Source organism: Myotis myotis, unplaced genomic scaffold (genome assembly GCF_014108235.1).
Source record: "Myotis myotis isolate mMyoMyo1 unplaced genomic scaffold, mMyoMyo1.p scaffold_m19_p_15, whole genome shotgun sequence".
NCBI classification, from domain to species: Eukaryota; Metazoa; Chordata; class Mammalia; order Chiroptera; family Vespertilionidae; genus Myotis; species Myotis myotis.
Genome location: NW_023416319.1, coordinates 23,078,698 through 23,105,046, shown reverse-complemented (window position 1 = coordinate 23,105,046; position 26,349 = coordinate 23,078,698). Strand labels below are relative to the sequence as shown.

General features: G+C 39.2%; 1 protein-coding gene across 8 annotated transcripts in view; it reads left to right on the top strand.

The window, feature by feature from the left end:
* EXOC6 (exocyst complex component 6) overlaps positions 1-26,349 on the top strand; it is a 155,673-nt gene that overhangs the window by 121,738 nt on the left and 7,586 nt on the right. For 6 of the 8 annotated variants that reach the window (XM_036336585.1, XM_036336583.1, XM_036336584.1 and 3 more), the window contains one exon: positions 614-687. The exons of 1 other annotated variant lie outside the window; for it this stretch is intronic. In XM_036336585.1, the coding sequence (XP_036192478.1) occupies positions 614-687 (74 nt within the window). Of the gene's footprint in view, positions 1-613; positions 695-26,349 lie in introns of all 8 variants that reach the window. One more of the 8 variants, XM_036336589.1, reaches the window with a different exon arrangement.

The following is a 26,349-nucleotide window of genomic DNA, read 5'->3' as shown; positions in this document are numbered from 1 at the left end:
TTTGTTAATATATCTTTTAATTCTTAAAAAGGTATGATGCCTTTATGGAAAAAATATTAAAAGATCAGAACAAACATTCCTGCGTCATCCCCATTTTGCTCCTTAGAACATTTTACCTGTTGTCTATCTACATGTAAAGCTGACTTCTTGCATGTCTGCCTGTTAATGCTGTTAGTTAGAGGTAGGATTTTTATGGAGCATATTCTGTAACAAAGCAGATGTTTGAAATATGCTGACAGCTGTGGAATTGGTATAGTTTCAAAATACTTCTATAATCATTCACCTAAGGCTAAAAAGAGTCAGAAAACTTCTCTTGATTGAAGTATATTACTACCTTGAACTTCATGTAGAATAACCCTTCTAAATTTATTGTAATTAAGGATTATAGTGATTAAATGGTAGATTAGAAGTTTAAAATTATTAAAATATTTGTGGTAATGGGTGTGGCGAATGCTCTCAGTAGTGGAAATTGAAGGTTATAAATAGTCTTCATTTGAAATGGCTATGTGTAAATATTATAATACATTTATAATGAGTAGAAATTAATTTAGCGGTTAAAAACCCTTGTATATTTTGCAATCTTGTTTTTCTTCTTTTTTTATTTTTTAAATAGTGTTTGCCAGCTCTGAGCCGGTGCCAGGATTCCAGGGGGATACCCTGCAGCTAGCATTCATTGACCTCAGACAAGTAAGATGTAATAATGTCCTTCTCATTTATTGCCTTTTCCCCCCTTTTTAATGCTATAGGAATGCTTGTTTGCCTTGAAACAACCTGTCTTTAGAAAAGTGCTTCTTTGATAACTATGTATTTGGCCCTTCTTTCTAAACCAGTATTCATTCAGTGTCTCAACTTTACGGAGAATTCTCTTCGGCGATTATTTAAGATAATCATTACCCGCTAAGCACATGACTAAAGAACAATTTTATACTTTGATTTAGTGACACTTGAATTTTATTTCTTAATTATGTCATGATAACATGTGAAAATTGGTGTGTAGAACATTAGTGGTGTCAGGACCCAAATTAAAGGTAAATTATTACATTCTATGTAGGAGCCTCTTGCTTAAAATTTTGTCAGTGGGAAAGAATGCTATTTTCATAAATTTTTTGTATGCCTCCAAAAAGAAGGTTAAAATTAAAGAGGTAATTATATATTTATATAATTCTTTCTAGTATATAATTCAAAGTATAGTAATAAATATGATAATTTTTAGATCTATTCAATTTGCTACTCTTGAACACCTCTACTCTATTGTCATTTTCTTTATTTTCTCCCTATTACTCTTTTTTCGTTTCCCCCCAAACTTTTTTTCTTATTACTTTCTTTTTCTTTCCTCCTCCTCCTTTTTCTTTCTTAATCCTAGGATTAAGGAGTTTAATAAAGCTGGGAGGCACAAGAGTGTGGAGGAGGGTGGACCCAAGTGAGAGGGCTCAGGAGAATTGACAACAGGCGTGACTGCTGCCCTTGGCAAGAAGAACCAAGTGGAGATGCAGTTAAAACAAAGACACTGTGCTCTTGGTCTGTTTATGGTCCCATCCCCTTTGGGGAATGGAGATGACAAGATGGGGCTCCACCACTGGTATGAGTAGATGCTACCCCAGTGATGTTTAGAGAAGGGCCAACTTGAGCAGTTAAGGAGCTCTGATTTAAGGAAGTGTTTAAGAGTAGAGCTGTTTTTGCTCTAATTCCAAACCAGTGTTCAATAAGTATTTATGAACTATTATGTACTGGTTATTTGGAGAGGGAAGATGTGGTTGAAATAGACACAAAGGTAATAGAAGACACGGTTTCATTTTATGGAGCTTTAAAATCCTTTGGAGAAGCAAAACTCCCATGAACTAGTTAGGAATACATATAAGACAGTGAGTCTTATAGAAATAAATGGTATAGCTTCAGTTCTGGTTTAGAAGGAAAGCGAAGAAGCCATTCCTATTTCTCTATTGTGTTTGTAAAAGCCTGAACATATAAAATATATTCGTATTTATTTCTGTTTGCAATCAATGCTCATGTATTATGCCAAACAAAGAGTACTTTGGATGACCTAGATCTATATGTGATTAGCCTTACTAATAGGGTAAGATAGTAGAAAATGAAGAAGATAAACTCTGAATTTCCACAACAGTTTACCAGAATATGTTCTTTCTGTTGAAGGTAGATCCATTTCCTGTAGAAGGAGTTCTCTCTGTTAGAGTCCTATTGCTCTGAACAAGCTGCTGATCTAATATAGGAAACTGAGTCCTTTTGCAAGTTGGAAATAGGTTTGGTTGTATATTCATTTCCCAGTTAGGTTATGGACACTTACTGGGGTACGCTTCCCTATTGCAAGAACATGAAATGCCCCTCAATGCTGAGTATGTGATTTGGAGATAGCTCCCATTGCATACAAATAACCTGTTCACAGAAACTTGACATTTATTTTGTGATATTTTCTCAGTTTTATATGAATTTGTATGGAGTTAACTAGTTTATAATCTCATTGTAAGATTGTGAATAAGACCGCACATTTATTGAACTAGTTGATAACGCTTCTGTTCCTTGATTTGTCCAGATAAGTGGTTGGTTTAATGCAGATTAAAACTCTGATCCCAGGTACTTTTTTCCTTCAAAGACAATCATCACTTGACAGCAAGGCTTCTTTACAAGCATATAGCTCCCTAGGGAATTATTATTAAGGCATACTTATAAATATTAATAAACATCTCAAGTCTTTTTGGCTGAATTTACTCTTCAAGTATGTGCACTTAGAGGCATTAAGTCCTGGTTGACTTTTCCTCATCAATGTAATTTCTTTAAGAGACTTTTAAGTGAATTAAAAAATCTATTATGAAACATTTAGAATTCTGAAGTCTATTGTGACACATGTAGAACTTTTAAAAGATTTATATAGAAATAGCTAATATAAAACACAATTTTATATTAGTAATTATAATTAGTAGTTAATATGCAATGGAAGTGACTAGTGGATAGAAAATTTTGATGAGCTAATTTTTTATGTGTTGATTTTTCTATTTTTAAAAGGGACTTAAATTATTTCCCCTATTAATGTTAAAATGTAATCATACTCTATTCTTATTCTTTTGTATTCTAAAACATGAGGATGCAGTTAAGTCTTGTCTTTAGCTGCTAGACCACTGTGACATAACTTGAATTTTGTGGTTTCAGAGGTCTGAATTTAATAACTTGGTAAGGAAAGTTATGTTTCACCTATACTATTTGTTTTTCAAATTAATTTATAAACAGTTAAGTGGTGAAATGTCAATATGGGAATTGGCCAAGAATAAAGTTAGTCTTAAAAACTAAAGTCTTATATGAGGGGATACAGCTTTTGTATCAGATGTCAGTGATTATTTAAGGATGCCTTCAAGTTTCAATAGTGTTACATTCCTGACTTCATAAAGATATTTCATAGCATATTATTTTAACACTTTTATATGAAGTAGCTTATCACCAAACATAAAGAGGGTGTTAACACTTTTATTTACATTTCAGTTGAGTTTCTACACTTTTCCTTTTTTTTCCCTAGTCTGTCATCCATTTCTGTCTTAATAGGGTGGCTGACAGTTCTTTTCAAGTATACTTAGAAAGGCAAAAGAGCCCTTTTCATAGTACTTATAAGGGGTCATGCTTCTGTTTTTTGGTTTGAATTTGATACTGCTTCGTGAATTGCTGGGTATGAAAGATTAGGAAGTAGGTCTAGTGGTCAAATTTTACCTGCCCACCCGGACTTTGCCCTGAGGTCAAACTCCTGATATTTGCTGTTCTGAATAGAGGAGTTGATGACAAGTATGAGCTGATACAAGAGGAAAGTTAGAACCATATCAAAGCTGAAGGCAAGAGAATTGGGACTCAATGAGGGACTGTAGCTAAAAGATGGATCATCAGAATTGCCCTCTTCTCAAGAAAAGGAAATAGCTGACCTGTGAATGGAAAGACTTTATCATCCTGCCAATCATATGCTTGCTAATGGAAGCCAGTTATCTCAACAATATCTTAAGGCCCACTACCCCAAAAGACAATGGGGAGGATCCGCAGTACTGATACTGCTTTATGTGAATATAATTCCTCAGTCAATTTTCAGCGTGCTGCTTGAACGTGATTAGTATGTGTAAACTTTTTCTAAGTAAAACCTATCATCCTCCAACACCCAGTTCTGAAATTAAGTCACTAAATGATAAAGGACTTTGATATACTTATGTGTGTCTGATTTTAACAAAGAGCATCTATTTTGTTAACTACAATCTTTCAAATAGATTTCAGATGAATATGTAAACTTCTTTTGACAGTGTATGAAAACCTTAACATTTTAAAATTATGTTTATTATAAGACTCTATATAATATATAGTACTTAGTGATAATTTTAATAACTCATTTTTAATATATAGAAATATTTCACTAAATATCACTAGAAAATGAGGTGTCCCATATAACTGAGATTAGTTTTTCACCAAACCTTTTAAAATGTAGCCAGTTTAATAGGAAACTTTTAAAATATATCTCTTGCCTTCATATCTTCTTATTGAGCATAATTCTCACAGTAAATTGAGCACCCATGGCTCACTAATCTTAATACTAAATCCTCTTTACCCGGTCCTATTTCACTTTGTGATAAGTTAGACTGGTAATATATCATGCTGCATTTGATAATATCTTGATTATCATTTAGGTAGTATGAAGAAGCTTAGGTCGGTTGGATGATAATGCAGGTGGGATTGAAGCTAATAAAACAACATCTTACCCAGAGAATGTTGGTTAACGTACTGTTATCACCCTCGAGCAGTGTTTCCCAAAGTGTTTTTCTAGGAATATTGATTTCTCAAGATGAGAAAATATTTCTTTTTTCAAAAAGGTTTCAAGTCAGGTATGTTTAAGAAACTCTGATTCCCTCGTAGAGACTTACCGTGTACATTCGAATTGTAAGGGCTGAGAAATTTTGCAGTAACCCAGCATTTCCCATACTCATAACACTTCCCTCACTCATTTTGGGTTGTGTTACATGAAACTTACTTAGAGAAATGTTGCTCCAAGTCAAGACTCTGGCAGCCTCCTCTAGATGTCTATCTTTGACAGTTTGGGATCAACAAATTTTTAAAATAGTGATTTGGATAAATACATAGAAGAAATATGAATTATATGCATAGATTACTTAAAGCTAAGAGAGTTACCTAAGATGATAGAAGAATCAAAATGCCCTCAGTATGCTTGAGTGATAAGCCAAAGCCAACAAAGTAAAATTTAGCAAGGGAAATATTAAGTGCTGTATTTAACTTTTTAAAATTAAGTTTTAAAAAATGATAGGCTGTAGGAAGTGTGACTCATAATATGGAAAAGATCTAGTAGTTTTAGTTAACCTCTGAAAGCACCAACACTGTGCTGGGGCTTCTTAGATTGCATTAATGATCTGTGGTATTTGGGTTAGACCACAGCACTTTGGGGCTAAGACTGTGTCTCAAGTATTGTATGATATGGACACACACACTGGAGAGCACGTGAGAGAATTACAAGACTAGTGAGGGCTCAGATACCTAGAAGTGCCTTTTAAAAATCTAGGAATATTTTGGCTAAAGCCTTAGAGAGGTATACCTTTGTAGAGAAACTCATATGTGGTTCTTATTAGACTAGATATGAGTCAAGTATACCATTTTATTTTTTCTGTTAAAAATCCTAAGTTATAAAAATTTCTTCTAATTCTCCTTTCCCCATCCAGGATTAGGTCCTGTTTTCAGGTATTTGATTTTAGGCAAACTAGGGAAAAGAGAAGTGATCATTCCTCTGATCCATATGTAGACAATTTGAGAAAGAATTTGAATTTTGCAAAATATATCTGTATCTCATAAAACTTTTCAAATAAATGTTTTATTAAAGTATAACATACATTCAGGCAAATCATAGGTGTACCATTGGTGATTTTCCACAAATTGATTACATCTCTTTAGCACCCAGGTCAAGAAAGAAAACTTGACTGATAGGTACCTCAAAAGATACCCCATCCCTCACTTCACTTCTCGCAATCATTAATTACCCTTCTCCCTCTTAAAACATAACCACTATCATGACTTGTAATACAACTGATAAATTTAGCTGATTTTGAACTTTGTATACATGAAATCATGCAGTATCAACTTTTTGGTTCTCCCTTTTTTTACTCAGTATTTTGTGTGTGAGATTTATTCATGTTGTTAATGTAGTTCTGGTTCATTCATTCCCTTTACTGGGTAGTCTGCTCTTACACCAATAAACCATAATTTATACATTCTACTATTGATGGACATATAAGTTGATTCTAGTTTTACTGTTACAAATTATGCTAACATGACATTCTTTTTGCATGTCTTTTGGTGAACATATGCTCACATTTCTGTTGAGGTATTTACCTACTAGTGGGATTGCTGAGTCAGGGGGTGATATGTATGTGATCATTTGAATAGATACTGTGAAGCAGTTTTCCAAAGCAAAAGTGTTAGTTCATACTTCAGCCAGCAATGTAGGAGAATTCTTTTTGCTCTATATCCTTGTTACCACTTGATATTATCTGTCTCTTCCATTTTAGCCATTCCAGTAGGTAGATAGTAGTTTTACATTGTGGTGTGTTTTTTTAACTTTATTTTTCTTTATTGATTAAGGTATTACGTATGTGTCCTTAACCCCCCATTACACCACCCCCCGGCTCATGCCCTCACCCCCCCTGGTGTCTGTGTCCATTGGTTATGCTTATATGCATGCATACATTGTGGTTTTAATCAACATTTCCTTTATGACTTATAAAATTGAAATCTGTTTCATATATTTATTGTCCATTTGAATATTCTCTTTTGTGAATAACCTATTCAGGGTTGTTGTTTTTTTGTATGTGTTTTGGGTTGGGTTTTGGGGTTTTTTTTGCCACTTTTTTTCTATTGGATTTCTACTTTTACTGATTTGTAAGTTCTTTGTATATTCTGAATATGAGTCCTTTGTTTCATTACAAATATGTTCTGTTCTGTGGCTTGTCTGTTCATTCTTAGTGATGTCTTTTTAATGAGCAGAAGTTCATAATTTTAATGAAATCCAGGTTATCATATTTTCCCTTTATGGTTCTTTTTAATGTTCTTTTAGAAGTCTTTGCCTACCCTTAAAATTATAAAGATATTTTTCTATTTTTTATTCTAAAGTTTTATTGTTTTATCAGTCACACTTAACTTTATAATCTATCTGAAATTGATTTTTATACATAGTGTGGAGTGTAAGGTCCAAGATTCATATTGTTTTATATAGTTGTCCAGTTGACCCAGCATTATTTATTGAAAATAATTTAATCTCTTAGTATCTTAAAGTAAAATAATTGTAAAACACAAAACTGTGAGACATAAATGATATATGCCTCCAATGTAAAAGTAAAATGATTCCCATTGTCTTTCAATTAACTGTATGCTTATATTTTATGGTTTATGTCATCCCTCATTCACAAATTAGTTATAGGGTTGAGGTTTCTTAAATTCCAGCCTAACTATACTCTTACCACCACAAAGGTACATTTACAAATAAAGCAATTCTAGAGTAAGTATTCATAACAATATCAGCAATATAAAAGCAAAAAGCTAAACTACAACCCCAGGAGGACAGGACTCGCCTTTTTTTATCCATTGCTTACCACTGTTCCTGGCACAGAGTAAACAATCAAATGTTGAATAAGTGAATGCAAATTTTTTAGCTATATTAAAATGTGTTTTGTTGTGGGTTTGTTTTTTGTGTTTTTTGCTGTTTGTGGTGTGGTTTTGTGTGTGTGTGTGTGTGTGTGTGTGTGTGTGTTTGCACTACCTTATTAGGTATTGACATATTCTACTTAAGTTATGTTCCATATAAACAAACATTCTTTAAAGGTGGTAATTTTTTTCTATTTCAATTATTTTTTTTTGAAAGTATTTCTAAAAATACATGACACATTTCTCTGCCTTCTCAAGTAAAAAGTGTAACAAATGTAAATATTTCTTGATTTATCTTGTTCACCATATGGATACTAAAATAGTACTATAACTTATTTCTAAGAAATGTCATTGCTCCAAAACCAATTCATTTTCTATCAATAAATAAATATTTTGGACAGGGGGATTTTAGGAATTTAGACAAAGGCAATATACACTTTAAGTGATCAACAATGACTGAATATAAAGCAGAACTTCAAGCAGCATTTCCTATTGTTTGAAACAGTGAATCATGAAGAAAGTAAACATATTGTGTCCCTCTCTTATAAGTTCACAATTTCATCAGCACATTAAAGGCTCTGAGAAATCCTAGAGTAAAGGTGTATCTCTTTCTCCAAAAACCTGTCTGATTACTGAATACTTTTCACAAATGAAAAGCTCTTGCTATCCTGCAAAAGCAGTTATATAGTACACAGTGTGAAAGCACTGAGGTACCTGGACCACTGTTGCATTACATTAGTGTGTGGATTCCTAGGGCTGGACCGGATAAAACAGAGTGCTATGGCAGCAAATAGATAAGCCTTTCAGTAGATCTGTGTAATTTAAATATTAAAATGCAAATAATACAAAAATGGTGAAAAATAGTAGTTAAGTTTTCTAAAAAAATTGTTGAACTTCCTTTTTTAGATGATTGTGTGAAAGATGATAATTACTAGAAGATTAATGCTGCTTAGAGCGGGGAACCAGGCAGTCAGTCATACAGAATAACTTGTTTTTCAAAAGCATGAAACAGTAACACAGGATTGCTTGTGAAGAATGAAAAGACTTAAGTGGGGAAATTAAAATACCAGCTTATGTGGAGTTCAGATCCGAACAGTTGTCAGATTCCTTAGTGAATCATCAAGGCTATTGTTATTGAGCCACAGTGTGCATACTTTGAGAGAAAGAAAGAATATATTCACTACTCCTCCCCACCCCCTTACTAATACACTGTAAATGAGATGGGAAAAGTTTGAAGGAGAGATATTTTGGTAAAACAATCAAGGTAAGTTCTATATTTTCTGTGTGTTGTGAAGAGGGTCTCCTAGTATTAAAAAGGAAATACAGTTGAAGTGACTTTTTTCAAGATAATTGGCACCTTAAGACAAAAAATCTAATACCAAAATAAGAACCTTAAAACAAAGCCAAACATCCACAAAGAAAACAGTGGCTCTTACAGTTTAGTGGTACTAAAATGTGATGAGAAAGTTCTAAGTCCTTTAGAACCTGCAGACACTTTTTGCCCAGGTGGTTTACTTTGCACATTAACTTAACGTACACGCCTGCAGATACTAAAAGAGAAGGGGAAGGGGAACAAAGTGACTTTGCTCAGTTGGTCCCTTAGCTGACACCAAGTCCACCCTAGCAGGCAAGGGAGGACTTTTACACCTGAATCTATTCTTTTTTCTGCCATCATTTCTTTGATGTGACATAACTTTAAAAATATATTTTGAAAGTCATGTGTCGCAAACCCTACACATGCATCTTTTTATTAATGGTACCTAGGGAAGTTTCTCTGCCTCAGAGTTCATGGACTGTTTAGAATATTAAGCCAATCCTTTTTAGTGTGTGTGTGTGTGTGTGTGTGTGTTTAACTTTATCCATTTCTGGAACTTGACTTGCTCTCTTCATCTCCTGGTCCCGTACAATTTCATTCAGTTAGAACAAGAGTATAGTCTACGCCATTTTTAAAGAGGCAGCTTCTCAGATCTGTTTTCTTACCATGCATATCATCAACACATGTGCCATTTCCTTTCATGAAAAATTTCATGTCGGGGCTTCTCGATACAATATGCTATGTGAAGAGACTAAGCAGCCATTAGCCATGGCTATTACTCATTTGACCACTTTTATATTCTACATTTTGTAGAGAAATCTGTTAGGAGTGATTTGCAGCTTTTTATTTGTTCACTCTCCCCCTCTGCTCCTCCCCCCCTCCCCCCCCAGCCATCAACTCTCTGTGGAATGGAATTGGTTATGACATAGATTACATTGCATTGCACAAATGTTCTTACATGCCTTTACACCTGGGGGGCTGTGGGTTGGTTTTAAAAGATTTATGCGAAATTTTGCTTGTGTGTGTGTTTTTCTGAGAAGAGGGCCCAACATTTTCAAAAGATTTCAGAGGCATCATATATGACATAACCACAGTTCTCTAACCACCACTGTTCTAGGAAAACTGAAGGCTGTCAGGCAAGCCAGATCACCAAGAACTGCTCCGTTTTCAGATATTTCTTCCTTTACTTGACCAGTATTTGACCACCTGCTCTGAGCACTGCTTTGAGTGCTGCAGATACAGTGGTGAGCAAAGATAGCCAAGATCCTGCTCTCATATCTCATTTTGTTAGAGGGAGATCCACAACAAACAGTGATCATTTCAAATAGCTTTAGGTTCTATGAGAAAAATAAAGCAGGTCAGTGTGATAGTGACTGGGGGTGAGGTGGACCACATCAGATTGGATTGTCAAGGAAAACCTCTTTAAGGAGGCAACATGTGAGTAGATATCTTAATGAAATGGGAAGATATGGGGAGATAGCACGCCTGGCTGAGGGAAGAGCAAGTCGAAGTCCTGAGTTGCTATCAAGGAAGAGAACGGATAATAGTGTGGCTGTAGTGCAGTGAGCAAGGAGCAGAGAGGTGCAGAGGAAATTGGAGAGTATCAGAGCAAAATCATGTAGGGCCTTGTTAAGGAGTTTAGCATTCCAGGGTTTTAAGTAGGTTAGTATCGTTCTGATTTTATTTTTAAAACTAGAAGCCTGGTGCACAAAAATTTGTGCACTTGGGGGGGGGGGGTCCCTCAGCCTGGCCTATGCGCTCTTGCAGTCTGAGACCCCTCGGAGGATGTCCACCTGCTGGCTTAGGCCTGCTCCCTGGGGGATTGGACCCAAGCTGGCAGTCAGATATCCCTCTGGCAGCCCGGCAGCCCTTGGGGGATGTCCACTTGCCAGCGGGGAGCAGGCCTAAGCTGCAGCTGGACATTCTTAGCGCTGCTGAGGAGGCAGGAGAGGCTCCCACCACCACCGCTGTACTGGCAGCCATCACTCTGGCTTGTGGAGCAGAGTGGGAGCGCACTGACCACCAGGGGGCAGCTCCTGCATTGAGCGTCTGCCCCCTGGTGGTCAGTGTGTATCATAGTGACCAGTCATTCCCAGTCATTCTGCTGTTAGGATCAGTTTGCATATTACCCTTTTATTATATAGGATAGAGGCCTGGTACATGGGTGGGGGCCGGCTGGTTTGCCCTGAAGGGTGTCCTGGATCAGGGTGGGGGTCCCGCTTGGGTGCCTGGCCAGCCTGGGTGAGGGGCTGATGGGTGTTTGCAGCTGGTCACACCCCCTTCAGGGTGGGGGTCCCCACTGGGGTGCCTGGCCAGCTTGGGTGAGGGGCTGAGGGATGTTTTCAGGCTGGCCAACCTCCCCTGCCCCCCCCCCCTCCCGGTGATGGAAGCTTCCAGCCTCTCCTTTCTTTTATTCTGGGATTTATTTACCTTCTATAATTGAAACTTTGTAGCCTTGAGAGGAGCTCAGAGCAGGCCAGGATGGGCGGGAGGGAAGCTTAGCTTCCTCCATCACCAGGGGCAACCCACTCCTGTTTGCTCCAGTTCCGTGGCCAAAGCAGGTACCTGGGGTTATTTACCTTCTATAATTGAAACTTTGTTGCTTTGAGTGGAGCTTAGCTCATTAGAGCCAGCTGCGGCAGCTGGGAAGCTTGGCTTCCTCCATCTTTGGGGCAACCAAGCCTCCTGCTTGCTCCAGCTCCATGGCTGCCAGCCGCCATCTTGGTTGGGTTAATTTGCATATATTCGCTCTGATTGGTTGGTGGGCGTGGCTTAAGGTGTAGTGAAGGTACGGTCAATTTGCATGTTTGTCTTTTATTAGTGTAGACTAGAGGCCCGGTGCACAAAAATTTGTGCACTCGGTGGGGAGGGGGCGTCTGTCAGCCCGGCCTTTGCCCTCTCGCAGTCTGGGACCCCTCGGGAGATAACGACCTGCTGGCTTAGGCCTGCTCCCGGGTGGCAGAGGGCAGGCCCAATCCCTAGGTGCAGCCCCTGGTCGGGCTCAGAGCAGGGCTGATTGGGGAGTTGGGGCGCCGCCCCCTGTCATGCACAGAGCAGGGCGATGGGGAGGTTGTGATGCCACCCTCAGTCACGCTCAGGGTAGGGCCGATTGGGGGGTTGGGGCACTGTCCCCTGTCACACTCAAGGCAGGGTCGATGGGGAAGTTTTGGCGCCACCCCCTGTCACGCACAGAGCAGGGCCAATCAGGGGGTTGGAGCACTACCCCCTGTCACTCACAGAGCAGGGCCCATAAGGGGGGTTGGGGCTCTGTACCCTGTCATGCACAGAGCAGGGCCCATCAGGGGGTTGGGGCGCTGCCACTCTCACACTCAGGGCAGGGCCGATGGGGAGGTAATGGCTCTACCCCGTCACACACAGAGCAGGGCCTGTGGGGGTGGGGGGGGGGTTGGGGCGCAGCACCCTGTCACACACAGAGCAGGGCCGATCAGGGGGTTGGGGAGCCACACCCTGTCACACACAGAGCCGCAGGGCAATCAGGGGGTTGGGGAGCTCCCCCCTATCAGGCACAGAGCAGGGCTGATCAGGGGGTTGGGGTGCCTCCCCCTGTCACGAACAGAGCAGGGTGGATAGGGAGGTTGTGGCCCCGCCCCCTGTCACACACAGAGCCGCAGGGCGATCAGGGGGTTTGGGCGCTGCCCTCTGTCATGCTGATCCCGGTGCCGGGAGGCCTCCCGGCTCTGCTGATCCTGGTGCTGGGAGGCATATTACCCTTTTACTATATAGGGTAGAGGCCTGGTGCACGGGTGGGTGCCGGCTGGTTTGCCCTGAAGCGTGTCCTGGATCAGGGTGGGGGTCCCCACTGGGGTGCCTGGCCAGCCTGGGTGAGGGGATGATGGCTGTTTGCAGCTGGTCACACATCCTTCAGGGTGGGGGTCCCCACTGGGGTGCCTGGCCAGCCTGGGTAAGGGGATGATGGCTGTTTGCAGCTGGTCACACACCCTTCAGGGTGGTGGTCCCCACTGGGGTGCCTGGCCAGTCTGGGTGAGGGGCTGAGGGCTGTTTTCAGGCGGGGGGTGACTGAAGCTCCCAACCTCTCCTTTTTTTCTTTTCTTTTCTTTTTTATTCTGGACCAGCTTTAGCTTTGAGGCTTGGCTCCAGCTCTTAGGCCTCCGCTGCTGAAAGTAGGTTTCTGGCCTTTGCTTACAATGTTGCAATCCTGCTGGTTGAAGCCCGGCAGACTAAAGCAGTTTTCTGGGGTTTTGTTTAGCTTCTATATTTGTTACATAGTTGCTTAGAGTTGCAGCTCAGAGGCCTGCAGTGGCAGGCGGGGAACGTTGGAGTCCTCCGTCACTGAAGCAAGCAAGCAAGCATCATGTCAGTTTCAAGCTGCCTGGCTGCCGGCCGCCATCTTGGCTGGCAGTTAATTTGCATATCGCCCTAATTAGCCAATGGGAAGGGTAGCGGTCGTACGCCAATTACCATGTTTCTCTTTTATTAGATAGGATGTTCTGGCCGCTCTAAGGTGAATAGATTAAAAAGGGACAAAATTATAATCAGGAAGGACAATTAGGTGATTATTTTGGTAGTCCAAGCTACAGATGATTGATTAATCTATTAATTACTGATCATTTGGTTCACCACACTTCACAGTGGCTTCTTCGTATGGACTCAGACGTTTCAGTGGTGTGTGTTTTTTTAAATAATAGAAATAGTTGAATTTACCCAGCTAGCGTGGCTCAGTGATTGAGCGTCAACCTATGAACTAGGACAGTGATGGTGAACCTATGGCACATGTGTCAGAGGTGACACGCGAACTCATTTTTTTGGTTGATTTTTCTTTGTTAAATGGCATTTAAATAAATAAATATCAAAAATATACATCTTTGTTTTACTATGGTTGCAAATATCAAAAAATTTCTATATGTGACACGGCACCAGAGTTAAGTTAGGGTTTTTCAAAAAGCTGACACAAGAGGCAGCCGATCCATGATTCTCTCTCATCATTGATATTTCTGTCTTTCTCTCCCTCTCTCTTCCTCTCTGAAATCAATAAAAATATATTTAATAAAAATAAAATTAGTGAATTGTGTGAAGCTTGCATTCAAGAGGCCATTAATTGATTAAGTCAGCAGCTGCCATCTGCCTGTACTTACCATACTTCATCAGGTTGGCAAGGCTGGTGTGCCCGGTCTACATCATGGCTAACTATGAGAAGCATAGTTCCTTCCAGAAGCATTGCTTCATAAGGGAAGTACTCTGGGCACCCATCTCCTTGCTCTCATTATCCCCGTCACCTACTTCTTCTGCCCTTTTTAATCTGATAATCCTTCTCTACTATACTTCCACATGGTGATAACGTTTAGGAAAGAAGTTCAGATGTGCTTCAACATCGAAAGATAGGAGAGCCCGATTGTATTTGACTCAAAATGAAAAACTTTGGATTCTACCTAAAGGGACATGAACAAGCCTTGGAAGTTGTGAAGGAATTGTTTGGCCATAATTCTTGCCGTGGAGACTGGGCGTCTGCCAACACTTTACTTTGAAATTTCTGCCTTCTGTTTCTAATCTTAAGGCATCATAACATACAATTCTTTTGCCACTAGTCCAGTTTATTCTTTTATGAGGAAGAAGGCACTTTTAAATAACAATTATTTCCACTATAATTAAACAAATCTTCCTTTGTTTGCATTATATTTGTTACTATATTGTATACACACTCTGCTTGCTTAAACTTGCCCTGTGACTATTTCACAGGAACTTTCTTTAGAAGTTTTAAAGTCTTTGACTTCTTAAAGTATTAATGGGATTTGCCAAAGTTGTAGTATCTGAATGCTTGACTAGATATAGTAGCAGGACAACAAGCTTGTTCACACAGCTCCTCCAGCAAGTATTTTTCCCTTAGACAATCCTCAATTCATTTGAAGTGCCAAAGAATTAAAGGAAGATGTATGTGGGTTTACTCCTGAATACAGCAAGACCAGACATCTCACAAAGTTTACCTTAAGGTCCAGATATTAGAAAAGTATGCTGCCCTTTGGGAGAGCTTGGATTATAAAGGATTAGTCTGAACCTAAATGACTTTAGCCTTTTTGTCCTCTTTTGCTCCAGTGTCATAATTCTGGTACTTTGCACTTTATGTGCTTAACTACGAATGTGACTTATGCTCATAACCTTCAGTTATTGATATAAATTTGGAATTCATAGATTCTTGTGATTCATTTAAGAGTACAGGTTAGAGAGGCCCTGTCTCCAAATACAGATACATTGGGAGTTAGGGCTTCAAAATATGAATTGGGGGGGGGGCACAATTTAATACATAACGCTCAGACTAACAAAACTGAGAGGATTTATCACCAGTAAATGTTAAAAGAAGCTCTTCAGAGAGAAAGAACATAATATTGGTCATAAAAATTAATTTACATAAAGACAGAAAAATTGTTAGAGAAAGAATAAATGAAGGTTTTTTTAAAAAGGTTAGAGCTGGTTTGTAGTTTAGAAAATTACTTCTAAAAGGATTTTTTTGAAAACCAGATAAACACCATAATAATCATAAAAATAACACATGCTCACTGGTTTTTAAATTTTTTTATTCTTAAGTAATAAAAATTAGAGACTCACAAGATGTTGCAAATATAGTTGAGAGGTCCTATGTACACTTTGTTCAGCTCCCCCATGGCATTTTTTATATAACTATATTATTAAATCAGAAGATTGACATTGCATGTTCACTATTTAAAGCCAACAAGCAAACGTAGAAATGTATAAAGACAAAGCTCTCCGCTCCAGTTTCTCAGAGCCATCACTGTGTTTCCCTGCAGACCTTTCATAAGGTGTATTTAAACACAGACATGCACCCACTTGTGTGAACACATGTAGAGGTCTTGACTTTTGGGGAGGAAATGGGTCATTTATGCTATAATTTACATTTTTCATGCAACACTGCATGAATTTCATATTCGTAAATATGAATCTGCTTTATTTTTCATTTCTTCCTATGGAAAATAAATATACCATAATTTATTAAACAAGTCCTCTTTTTTTTGGACATTATGGGGTCTCCAGTGTTTCTAATCTAAATAATGCTGCAGTTAATATCCTTAGACTTATATATTGAGCAGTTGTATTTCTCTCTGCTTTTTGTGAAGTAGAATTTACTGGGTATTGCCAAAATAATGCTCAAAGAAATAAACCAACCAGAGTTATTTTTTTTAAAAGTGCTTAAGTTCGCTATATGACAAAAAAAAATTAGCAGATGTATGGGAAATATTATTCGTGTAAATGTGCATTTAGTAAAACATGGAATATTCCTTATTTATACTATAAGCATTTTTGTACTGTGATTAATTTTGAGGTAAATTTCCAAGTGTGCTCCACAAGGAGTAAGCCTTTGTCTCCAGAGACTGGGAATTGCAAGCCATTGCATAATGTAAAGAGAGGCAGTCTCAAACTTAAATGTTTTTAATTATCAATATTCTTGCTATTTCTTTCACTGAGAGTGGTAGGGTAAAATTTTCAGAATAACCTGTCAACAATAAAGGATAGTGATAATCTGGCCTTTAATAAATATTATACATCTATTAAATTAATTATTGGATATAATCTCAACATTGGCACTATCCAACAGGTAACTTTATCCCTCCTCTCAACATTAATTTGCATTTTTGCCAAACTTTCAATTATTTGCCTATAAGAAATAATGTTTTTCTCTAATTATTTTTTTATTGACTAAAAATGTTCCTACTTTTTTTCCTTCCCATTACAGATTTTGGATTGGGAGAATAGTTTATGAGAAGTTTAAATATTTAAATACTTTGGCAGAAAAATAGCAATAATGCACTGTTTGTTTCATAAACTAATGAGTATTATAACCAAAAATCATATTCACTGTTATGATCTTTTTGCTATATAAAACAAAATTCCTGAGACTGTCTATGTTATATTTATCATATCCAGTGTGAATCTTACCACAGTGTTTAAAAAAACCTTACATGCCCTAGCCAGTTTGGCTCAGTGAGCAGAGCATTGGCCTTCTTACTGAAGGGTCCCGGGTTCGGTTCTGGTCAAGGGCATGTACTTTGGTTGCAGGTTCCCCAGCCCAGGTCGGGGTGCATGTAGAAGGCAACCAATCGACGTGTCTCTTTCACATCAGTGTTTCTCTCTGTCTCTTCCTCTGCCTTCCACTCTCTCTAAAAACCAATGGAAAAATGTCCTCGGGTGAGGATTAACAAAAAAAACCTTACCATGCATTCTTTTAAAAGCAGATTGGTTACACACACCAATAAAAGGAAACCTTGTGTAAATTAGCCATCCTAATATAGTTGTTCAAGCACTTAACTTATAAATTGAGGAAGTTAGATTCTAACCCTACTTCATATATAAATTTGAACAAGACACTTAACCTTTCTGAAACTCAGCTTCTCCTTTCATAAAGAATAGAAAAGCCTATACTTCACTAGAATGAGTTTTGCAAGTTAAGTTATACGCAAATACAACTAATGACCTGAAATAGAGATAAAGAAAAATTAACAGTGGGTTAATCAGGATCCACTGTAGGTAATCTATGTGAGGAAGATGCACAGTTTCAAACTATATTTCTACAAAGCTTTTCCAGTGGTATAAATTTAAAGCTTCCTTTTGTGCATTAATCTCTCTGCTTTTCCTTTGTGGCTGTGTTCTGTCAGAGAAAAGACAATCAAACTTTTGCTTCTCAAAGTGTTTTGTGTAATATAATTTAGTTCAGTGCAACAAGCTTTTATTGAGTACCCTAAGGGAGAAGGAAGAGCTAGTACCCTGCCCTTGAAGGACTCATAACTTGGTTGGAAAAGTGAAAACAAACATATCCAATAAAATAGGTATATGCACATAACCTAAGCTTTTGGAAGTTCTCAGTGGCCCACAGAGTCACCCTTCCTCAAATTTTGGTGGCTCAGAGAACCAAACACTGTGAGTATTCAGCTAGCACTTTGAAGTTGTGCATTCTGCCATATTTACCATATATTAAAAGAAATTTAGATTAGTGTCTTTTAGGTCAATAATGACCTCTTAAGATCCAAATGGATATATAATTATGAAAATTTTTACTAACATGTCAAGAGGATGAAAGTGCTGAAGGGATTATTTTATTTGAAAATTAAACATTCATAGTTTTTTTTGCCTGAACTTCCTCCTTAGATATACTTACAGTACTTACTTAGTACTTAATGTTAAGTGACAGGTTAGTTCTTGGAGTATTTTACAATTCAGTGTTTTTTTTTCTTTGTCTCTTTTGTGTTTTCTTAAATGTCAAATCATCGTTCAATTACTGTGGTCTGTGACTCCATGATCTTCATAGTCCTGAAATCCCAAGACTTGACAATTGGAAGGGTCTTTAGAAAATCAAACCAAACCTCCTAGAAGCTCTCCCTTTAACCAGGGCTCTTGTGGCTGCTCTAGAAGTCTTAAGATCACCTACATTCAAATATAGAGGCTTCTGTGCCCTTTTGAAAACCTCATGACAGCCTTCTGAAACTCATGCACTGTCCCTCATTCTAGAAGATTAAAATATTTGATTTCTCAATAGAGTTAAGTACTTTCTCCCTACTCAGTACTTTCTTTTCTTTTTTCTCACTACCTTTTTTAAAAAAGATTTTTTTCATTGATTTCAGAGAGGAAGGGAGAGGGAGAGAGAGATAGAAACATCAATGATGAGAGAGAACCACTGATCTGCTGCCTTCTGCACACACTCTACTGGGGATTGAGCCCAAAATGCAACCTGGGCATATGCCCTTGACCGGAATTGAACCTGGGACCCTTCAGTCCACAGACCAACGCTCTATCCACTGAGCTAAACTGGATAAGGTACTTAGTATTTTCTTACTGCATTCCTTCCCACCTCCCAACCTTTTTCCTGTCTAGTCACTCCTTGGTTTGTTTGCACTATCTGTTCACTTCTAACCCTCTTACACCTTCATTCCAGTGGAAATGGCCCTACAGCTTTAACTATTGGACAGAATGTTTTTCTTCACCTCCTTGTCACAGAATTCTGAGGATACTGCTAACCATGTAGCCCTCACTAGTGGTAGCCGTGCATTCTTTCATATGCTCCACAGAGTGATGGAGACTTTGGTTTTCTCCTAGTTTTTCATTTCTATTCATAGACCACTAGAGGCCTGGTGCACGAAATTTGTGCGGGGGGGGGGGGAGGCAGTCCCTCAGCCCGGCCTGCAACGACGCCAGCGTCCTGTGACCCAGTCTCTGGCCAGAGGCCCCTCCCTCCGTGTGGCCAGGGCGTGGGACGCTGGGCTCGCGTCGCTGGGGTGCTGCCGCCAGCGTCTCCCCCCTTCCCCTCCAGCCACTATGGGCTCCACCATCTTTTGTCATGGAGTGATGGTTAATTTGCATACTATTTTATTAGATAGGATTGTTCCTTCACCTGAGTGAAAGCTCCAGCCCCTTTGAGCTTCCTCATTCATCTCTATCATCATTGATCTTTCATTGTTGCTTTTGTAATCAGTGTATCTATATTTACATGCATCCTCATTTCCTTTCCTTCACGTTCAAATAACAGGTAGCTGTTTTAGTCAAGGCTCTTTCATCTTCCTATGCCCTTGATTGCATCTTTTCATTGGACTTTGTTTTGGTATTCATCTGTCTTTCCTCTGCTTTATCATTTTCCTAACTACCTTAGCCTAAAAACATGTTCAAATCTTTCCTATCTGAGAGAGAGGGAAGGGGGGGCAGGTGGGCGGGAGGGGAAATACCTTCTCTAGTCTCATTCTAGCTATTTTCAATCTCTTTTCTTCTTTGTACCCAGATTCCTTAAAAGAATGATTTATAATTAATTATAACCTTATTTCCTCATCTCTCATCCATTCCTCCATCCACTATTCTCTGCTTTGCCACACTGCTAAAACACTGTCTGCTTAGCTCATTAGGGAAGGCTGGTAGATGGTTTAGCCCTAATCTTACTGCTTCTTTTCACTGCATTTGATCATGTTAATCATGTCCTCTTTAAAATTCTCTTTTGTTCAAAGGCTGTACGCTAACCTTTGTTTTCTCTTTTGTGGATTCCTTTTCTACCCCCTACTCACATATCTCTCTCTGGCATAAGTGCTGTATGCCCTAGATACATACCAGTTGCTTGGTAGACGTTTCCACTGGGATGTATGTCTCACATCCTATGTGGCCAAAGCTGTCAACACATATCTTCCCTCATTCTCAAACCATATCATCTTCCTGTGTTCTCTATTTTGGTTGATGGCATCGCTCTGCCATGTCCCCATCCAGTCAGTCATCATGTCCCAGGAAGTTTTTTCCTCCTAAATATTTTCAAAGCCATCCTATTCTTTCCATCCTAAATACTTGTCTACTACCTATCCATAGTCTTCTCTCTATCCCAACTACCTGTCTGTCCTAGTGTATTTCAAGATTATCACAGTGGTCTCCTAATTATTTTTCTACTTTTAATGTTTTCTCCTCAAATCCATTCTTCACAGAGCTGTTGGAATTACTTATCTAAGTGATAAATCTGACCATGGGACTCCCCTTGTTTAAAAGCTTCCCTAAGTTCCTAAACCCAGCATAAATGTCCTTTAATGACCCAGCTCCCCATGCCCTTCTCCAGCCTGACTTGTACTACTCCTTGACTTATATTTCAGTTTAACAATACTAAAGTGCATAACACTCCCCATAAGCACAGCTATTTCTCCTCTTTGTACCTTTTCTTATGCTGTCCCATCAGTTTGAAATACTACCCTTCCCTCGATTAACTCCTTTTTAAGACTCAGTTTGGGTTCTACCTAAGATGCCATCTTGTGTTTACTTCTCATCTCCCAGATAAGATTGAATGCTCTAATAATAATAACCTATACATAATTCTATCCATGTAATTAGCATGTTCATAATTGTGTGAATATCTCTTTCATTATACTTATGAACTCCTTGTATCCAAAGACTGGGTTAGCATCATCATTTCATTGCTAATGTCAAATAGAAGAGGAGTTTGAGACCCAAAGTTTACAACACTCTTACATGATTAATTCAAAATGAAAGTAGTTTGATATTTTTCAAAATTGAATTGGAAGGGAATTTAATAGGGCCTGTGAATAAATGTAATATTAGTGTCATGAAATAGCACTTTTTATCCAAGTGAACTATAATTAGAAAGCAAATAATATCCATAGGATATTGATTAGGTGAGACATTGGAGGAGCTTGATTGTTCCCAACCAAATGGTGTCAGTTTCCAACATTCTGAAGCACTGTAACCAAATATCAGATTTTTAAAAAATATATTTTTATTTATTTTTTTTAAGAAAAAAATGGTTTATTATAGGCAACAATAGAAATCCACACTTGAGAGGATTAGCAAAGGAAGAGTATCTTTTTGTCTCTCCCAAGTTTGTTTTCCCTAGGGCTTTTTTTTTTAATTATTATTGCTTAAAGTATTACAAAGGGTATTACATATGTCTCCTTTTTTTCACCCCCTTGACATTCCCCCAGCCTCCCCTACCCCCCAGTATCTTGTGTCCATTGGTTATGCTTATATGTATGCATACAAGTCCTTCTAAAATATATTTTTATTGATTTCAGAGAGGAAGGGAGAAGGATAGAGAAGTAGAAACATCAATGAGAGAGAAAATCATCTATCGGCTGCCTCCCGTATGCATCCTACTAGGGGGGATTGAGCCCGCAACCCGGGCATGTACCCTTAGCTGGAATCAAACCTGGGACCATTCAGTTCATAGGCCGATGCTCTCTCCACTGTGACAAACCAGCTAGGGCCAGATATTTTTTAATTATTCTGAAAAAAGTGACTTATTTTTAAGTTGTAGTTTTTGTTGAATAGTTCAAAACCATTGAATACTCTTATTCAATTCTTGATAAGAATTAAATTCCTTTTTAAAAAAATCTTGTATTAATTGACTAGAGGCCTTGCGCACGAAATTCATGTGCGGGTATGGTCCCTAGGCCTGGCCTGCGATCAGGGCCATCTTCCCTGGCTGCCCGCAGCTGGCCTCGCCTCACACCACCACCCACCCCAGTTACCCATTCAACATTGGGCGATTAGAGCCTGATGGCTGGGGCAAGGGACCAAGAGGTTGGCCATTCCTGACACTCGCTGGCCCTGCCCCCTGCCGCGGGTTGCCTTCTGTGTGGGAGGTGACTGGTGGAGCAGGGGCCTTGGCCTGATGCCACCCACATCCCCCGCCACCTACCCCTGGTTCCCCATCTGCCATCAGGTGATCGAAGCCTGCAGCCGGGGAAAAAAACAAAGAGAGGTCAGTGCACCTCATAGTGACTGGTCGAGCAGTCGTTCTGCCATTAGAGTCAATTTGCATATTACCCTTTTATTATATAGGATAGCAGTCCGGTGCACAGGTGGGAGCTGACCAACCTGCCCTGATGGGGGCCCCGGATCAGGGTGGGGTCCCTGCTGGGGGGTGGGGCCGGCTGCCGTTTCAGTTGGGCTTTTTTTTTTTTTAAATATATTTTATTGATTTTTTACAAAGAGGAAGGGAGAGGGATTGAGAGTTAGAAACACTGATGAGGCCCTGACCGGTTTGGCTCAGTGGATAGAGCATCGGCCTGCAGACTGAAGGGTCTTGGGTTCGATTCTGGTCAAGGGCATGTACCTTGGTTGCAGGCACATCCCCATTGCGGGGGTGTGCAGGAGGCAGCTGATCGATGTTTCTCTCTCATCGATCTTTCTGACTCTCTGTCCCTTTCCCTTCTTCTCTGTAAAATCAATAAAAAATATTTTTAAAAAAGAAAAGAAAAAGAAACATTGATGAGAGAGAAACGTCGATCAGCTGCCTCCTGCACACCCCCTACTGGGGATGTGCCCACAACCAAGGTACATGCCCTTGACTGGAATCATACCTGGGACTCCTCAGTCCACAGGCCAACGCTCTATACACTGAGCCAAACCAGTTAGGGCTGTTGGGCTTTTATTATATAAGATTTTTAACTAATCTGTATTTTAAAGAATGCTTCCAACTTTCTTACCTGTTATCCTCTCTCCCTTCTTTGTCCTCCTAATTATCAACAAGCTTTACCTTAGTTGTGTTGAAGGTACTGGGCCAGGCTCTGTTTTATGTGTTACAAAGAAGAGATGCTGCCCTAACCAGTTTGGCTTAGTGCATAGAGTATCAGCTTGTGGACTGAAGGGTCCCGGGTTCAATTCTGATCAAGGACACATACCTTGTTGGTTGCTGGCTCAATCCCCGGCCCAGCTCGCATGTAGGAGGCAACTAATCTATGTGTCTCTGATGTTTCTCTCTGTCTCTCCCCCTCCCTTCCACTCTCTCTAAAAATCAATGGAAAAATGTCCTCAGGTGAGGATTAACCAAAAAACAAAAACAGAGAAGAGATGCTATGGCTTGAGTTTTTTCTGGTGGCCTCATGTAAGATGTTTATGCAAAGTGTCGATGGAAACCATTAGTTTAGCAGGATGACACAGCCTATTTTGCTTAGAAATGTCCTCATTTCCTGTTCAGGTTACCCAGAGGTCAGGTAGGGATTTCTTTTTGCACTGGCACTCCTGTAGTGCAGCTTCACATCAGGCAAGCGTTGTAGAGCTTAGGGCACAAGCCACTTGATTCCGCAGGCTGCATTTATCGTCCTAAGAAAATAAGCCCTTCCCCTGTTGTTTTTATTTGGTTTTTCTTTTTGTGTTTTGCTGTTATAAGCCTGTAGTGAAAGTTTATAGCCATAGCTGAAGCTCTTTACCAATAGCTGCTTCTTAACTAAGCTGCATCTTCAAACTTATTGCCCATTTTGAAGTTCATGTGGATACCTGCATGGCCAGAATGTCAGTGTTGTCACTATTGGCCCATCCCTATCCCAGAAATTTGTTACTAAGCACTCAGGAAAGTGTCAGGCCCCACAGGAAGCCATGGCTACATGCTAGGCACTCTCGCCTGAGTGAATCAGCTTCAGTATAGTCTGATTACTGCCCTTCTTTCACATTTAATTATGCCGTGAGGTTGTAGAAAAACTAAATTCATCATTGAAACAAACTAAGCAGCAAGTGTTCTGACATGTTTATTGAGCAAATTATACCTGACAAAATGTAATTACATGTACAATCAGGTCCGCAAGTAACTGGATAACTAGGGGTTAATAAATTGTCTAGGATAAGAGAAGCGCCTTTTAGATTCTAGAAAAGTAAATGAGATGTATTTCTTTTTTAAAATATATTTTTATTGATTTCAGAGAGGAAGGAAGAGAGAGAGAGAGAGAGAGAGAGAGAGAGAGAGAGAGAGAGAGAGAGAGAGAGAAACATCAATGATGAGAGAGAATCATCCATTGGCTGCCTCCTGCACGCCCTCCACTGGGGACCAAGCCCACAACTTGGGCATGTGCCCTTGACTGGAATCGAATCTGGAACCCTTCAGTCTGCACGCCGATGCTCTATCCACTGAGCCAAACTAGCTAGGGCCAAAATATATTTCTTGAAAAATTGTTTGAGTAAAGATTATAAAATCTATTATAAGATTAGAAAGAAATAAAATGAGTGAGGATACAAAACCCCTTAAATTTTTTTTTTGTGTTTTGTTGTTGTTAATCCTCACCTGAGGATATTTTTTTTCCATTGATTTTTAGAGAGAGTGAAAGGGAGGGAAGGGGGGAAGGAAGAAGAGAGAGGGAGACAGAGATAGAAACATAAATTATAAGAGAGGACCATTGATTGGCTGGCTCCTGCACGGCCCCTACTGGGGATCAAGCCTGAAACCCAGGCATGTGTCCTTGACTGGAATTGAACCTGGGACCCTTCAGTCCACAGGCCGATGCTCTATCCATTGAGCCAAACTGGCTAGAGCCCCCTTTTTTTCCTTCTTAACAATTGTGCTATGAAGAAGTACATAAAGAAACCCCAGATAGTCTAACTTTCTTCATTGAAGCACCTACTCTCTCTAATATATTCTTGAGTATAGATACATTGGCTTCCAATTTTTCTTCATTGGCTAATCTGAATTGTCTTCCTTCATTGTTCAAATTCTTCCACGGTCAAGTCATACAAGCAGATCTTATTTCTTAATTGCTTCAGTGAAGCAAAATGACTCATCAGGGAGAATTAAAAGTCTAGTAAACATCTCTAATCATGAGTTTCAGGGTTTGATTTCCTTAATATTGGAAGTTTGAGCTCCAATGGTGAAGTCATTACATAACTACCTGCTATATAAGAGTGGCAGATATTGTAATGAATCTAGACAGAAAATTAAATGTATGACCCAAGAATGTTTGTTTAACATGTTTGATGGTGTCACCACTGGTTGACAAAAGGTAATCTCAAGAGCAGAACTTTGGTTGTGAAATATTTAGTATATTCTATAGCACAAAATAAATCAGTCAATAAAATGGACTAGTGTGGCTTTCATAATAATTGTGTTACTAAAAATTCAGAAGTGTCTTAATTATTAGTTTACATGTAAAGTAAACTATTAGTATATAAGATGTGGGTTCAGTGTAGACTTAAAATTCTGTATCAAAAGGTAACCTATGAAGTTCATCTCAACATGCATTTCTTTCTTTCTTTCTTTATTTATTTATTTTTAATTAAATAGTCCAAGTATTCTTTTTTTCTTTTTTTTTCTTTTTTCTTTTATTAATTTTTTACAGAGAGGAAGGGAGAGAGAGAGCCAGAAACATCGATGAGAGAGAAACATCGATCAGCCGCCTCCTGCACATCTCCCACCGGGGATGTGCCCGCAACCCAGGTACATGCCCTTGACCGGAATCGAACCTGGGACCTTTCAGTCTGCAGGCCGACGCTCTATCCACTGAGCCAAACCGGTTTCGGCAACATGCATTTATTTAATTTATACCAGGAAGTGCGCCAAATATGAAGATACAGATATTAAGCAAAATAAGTCTCCAGCTTTGAGACACTTACAAAGGTCATTTTTAGGAAGAAGACAGGGCATTTCAACTATTGGGATATTGGAAAGAGACAGGGCTGAGGTAGCCATGAGTCACCCAACTACAAAAGGAATTAATTGATACTTGATTCTTTAGTGAATCAACAGAAATTAACTGATGATATCAATATGTTGTGAAAGCTACTTGAGATATATGGAGGGTGCTATAAAGAGGAACAGCCAACCCAGCCAAGACCTCCTGGTCTGGGAAGGCTTCCTGAGAGAGGTGAATCCTGACTTAAATTTTATGGAATAAGTAAGTTACCTGGAAGAAGAGGAGAAGGAGACTCCACACAGAGAAGAAAGTGATAAATGTACAGGTTTATCATTTCATGGTTTATAAGTTCTGAGTATTTCTCGTTTAAGAGTTTAAGTTACAAGTCAGGAGAAGAAGCCGTAAGGTTGACCTGGATCAGGTGCAAAATAACTTTTCATGTTATGTTAAAGAACTTAAACTTTTTCATGTAAGACTCGGGAAGCCATTGAAGGTTTT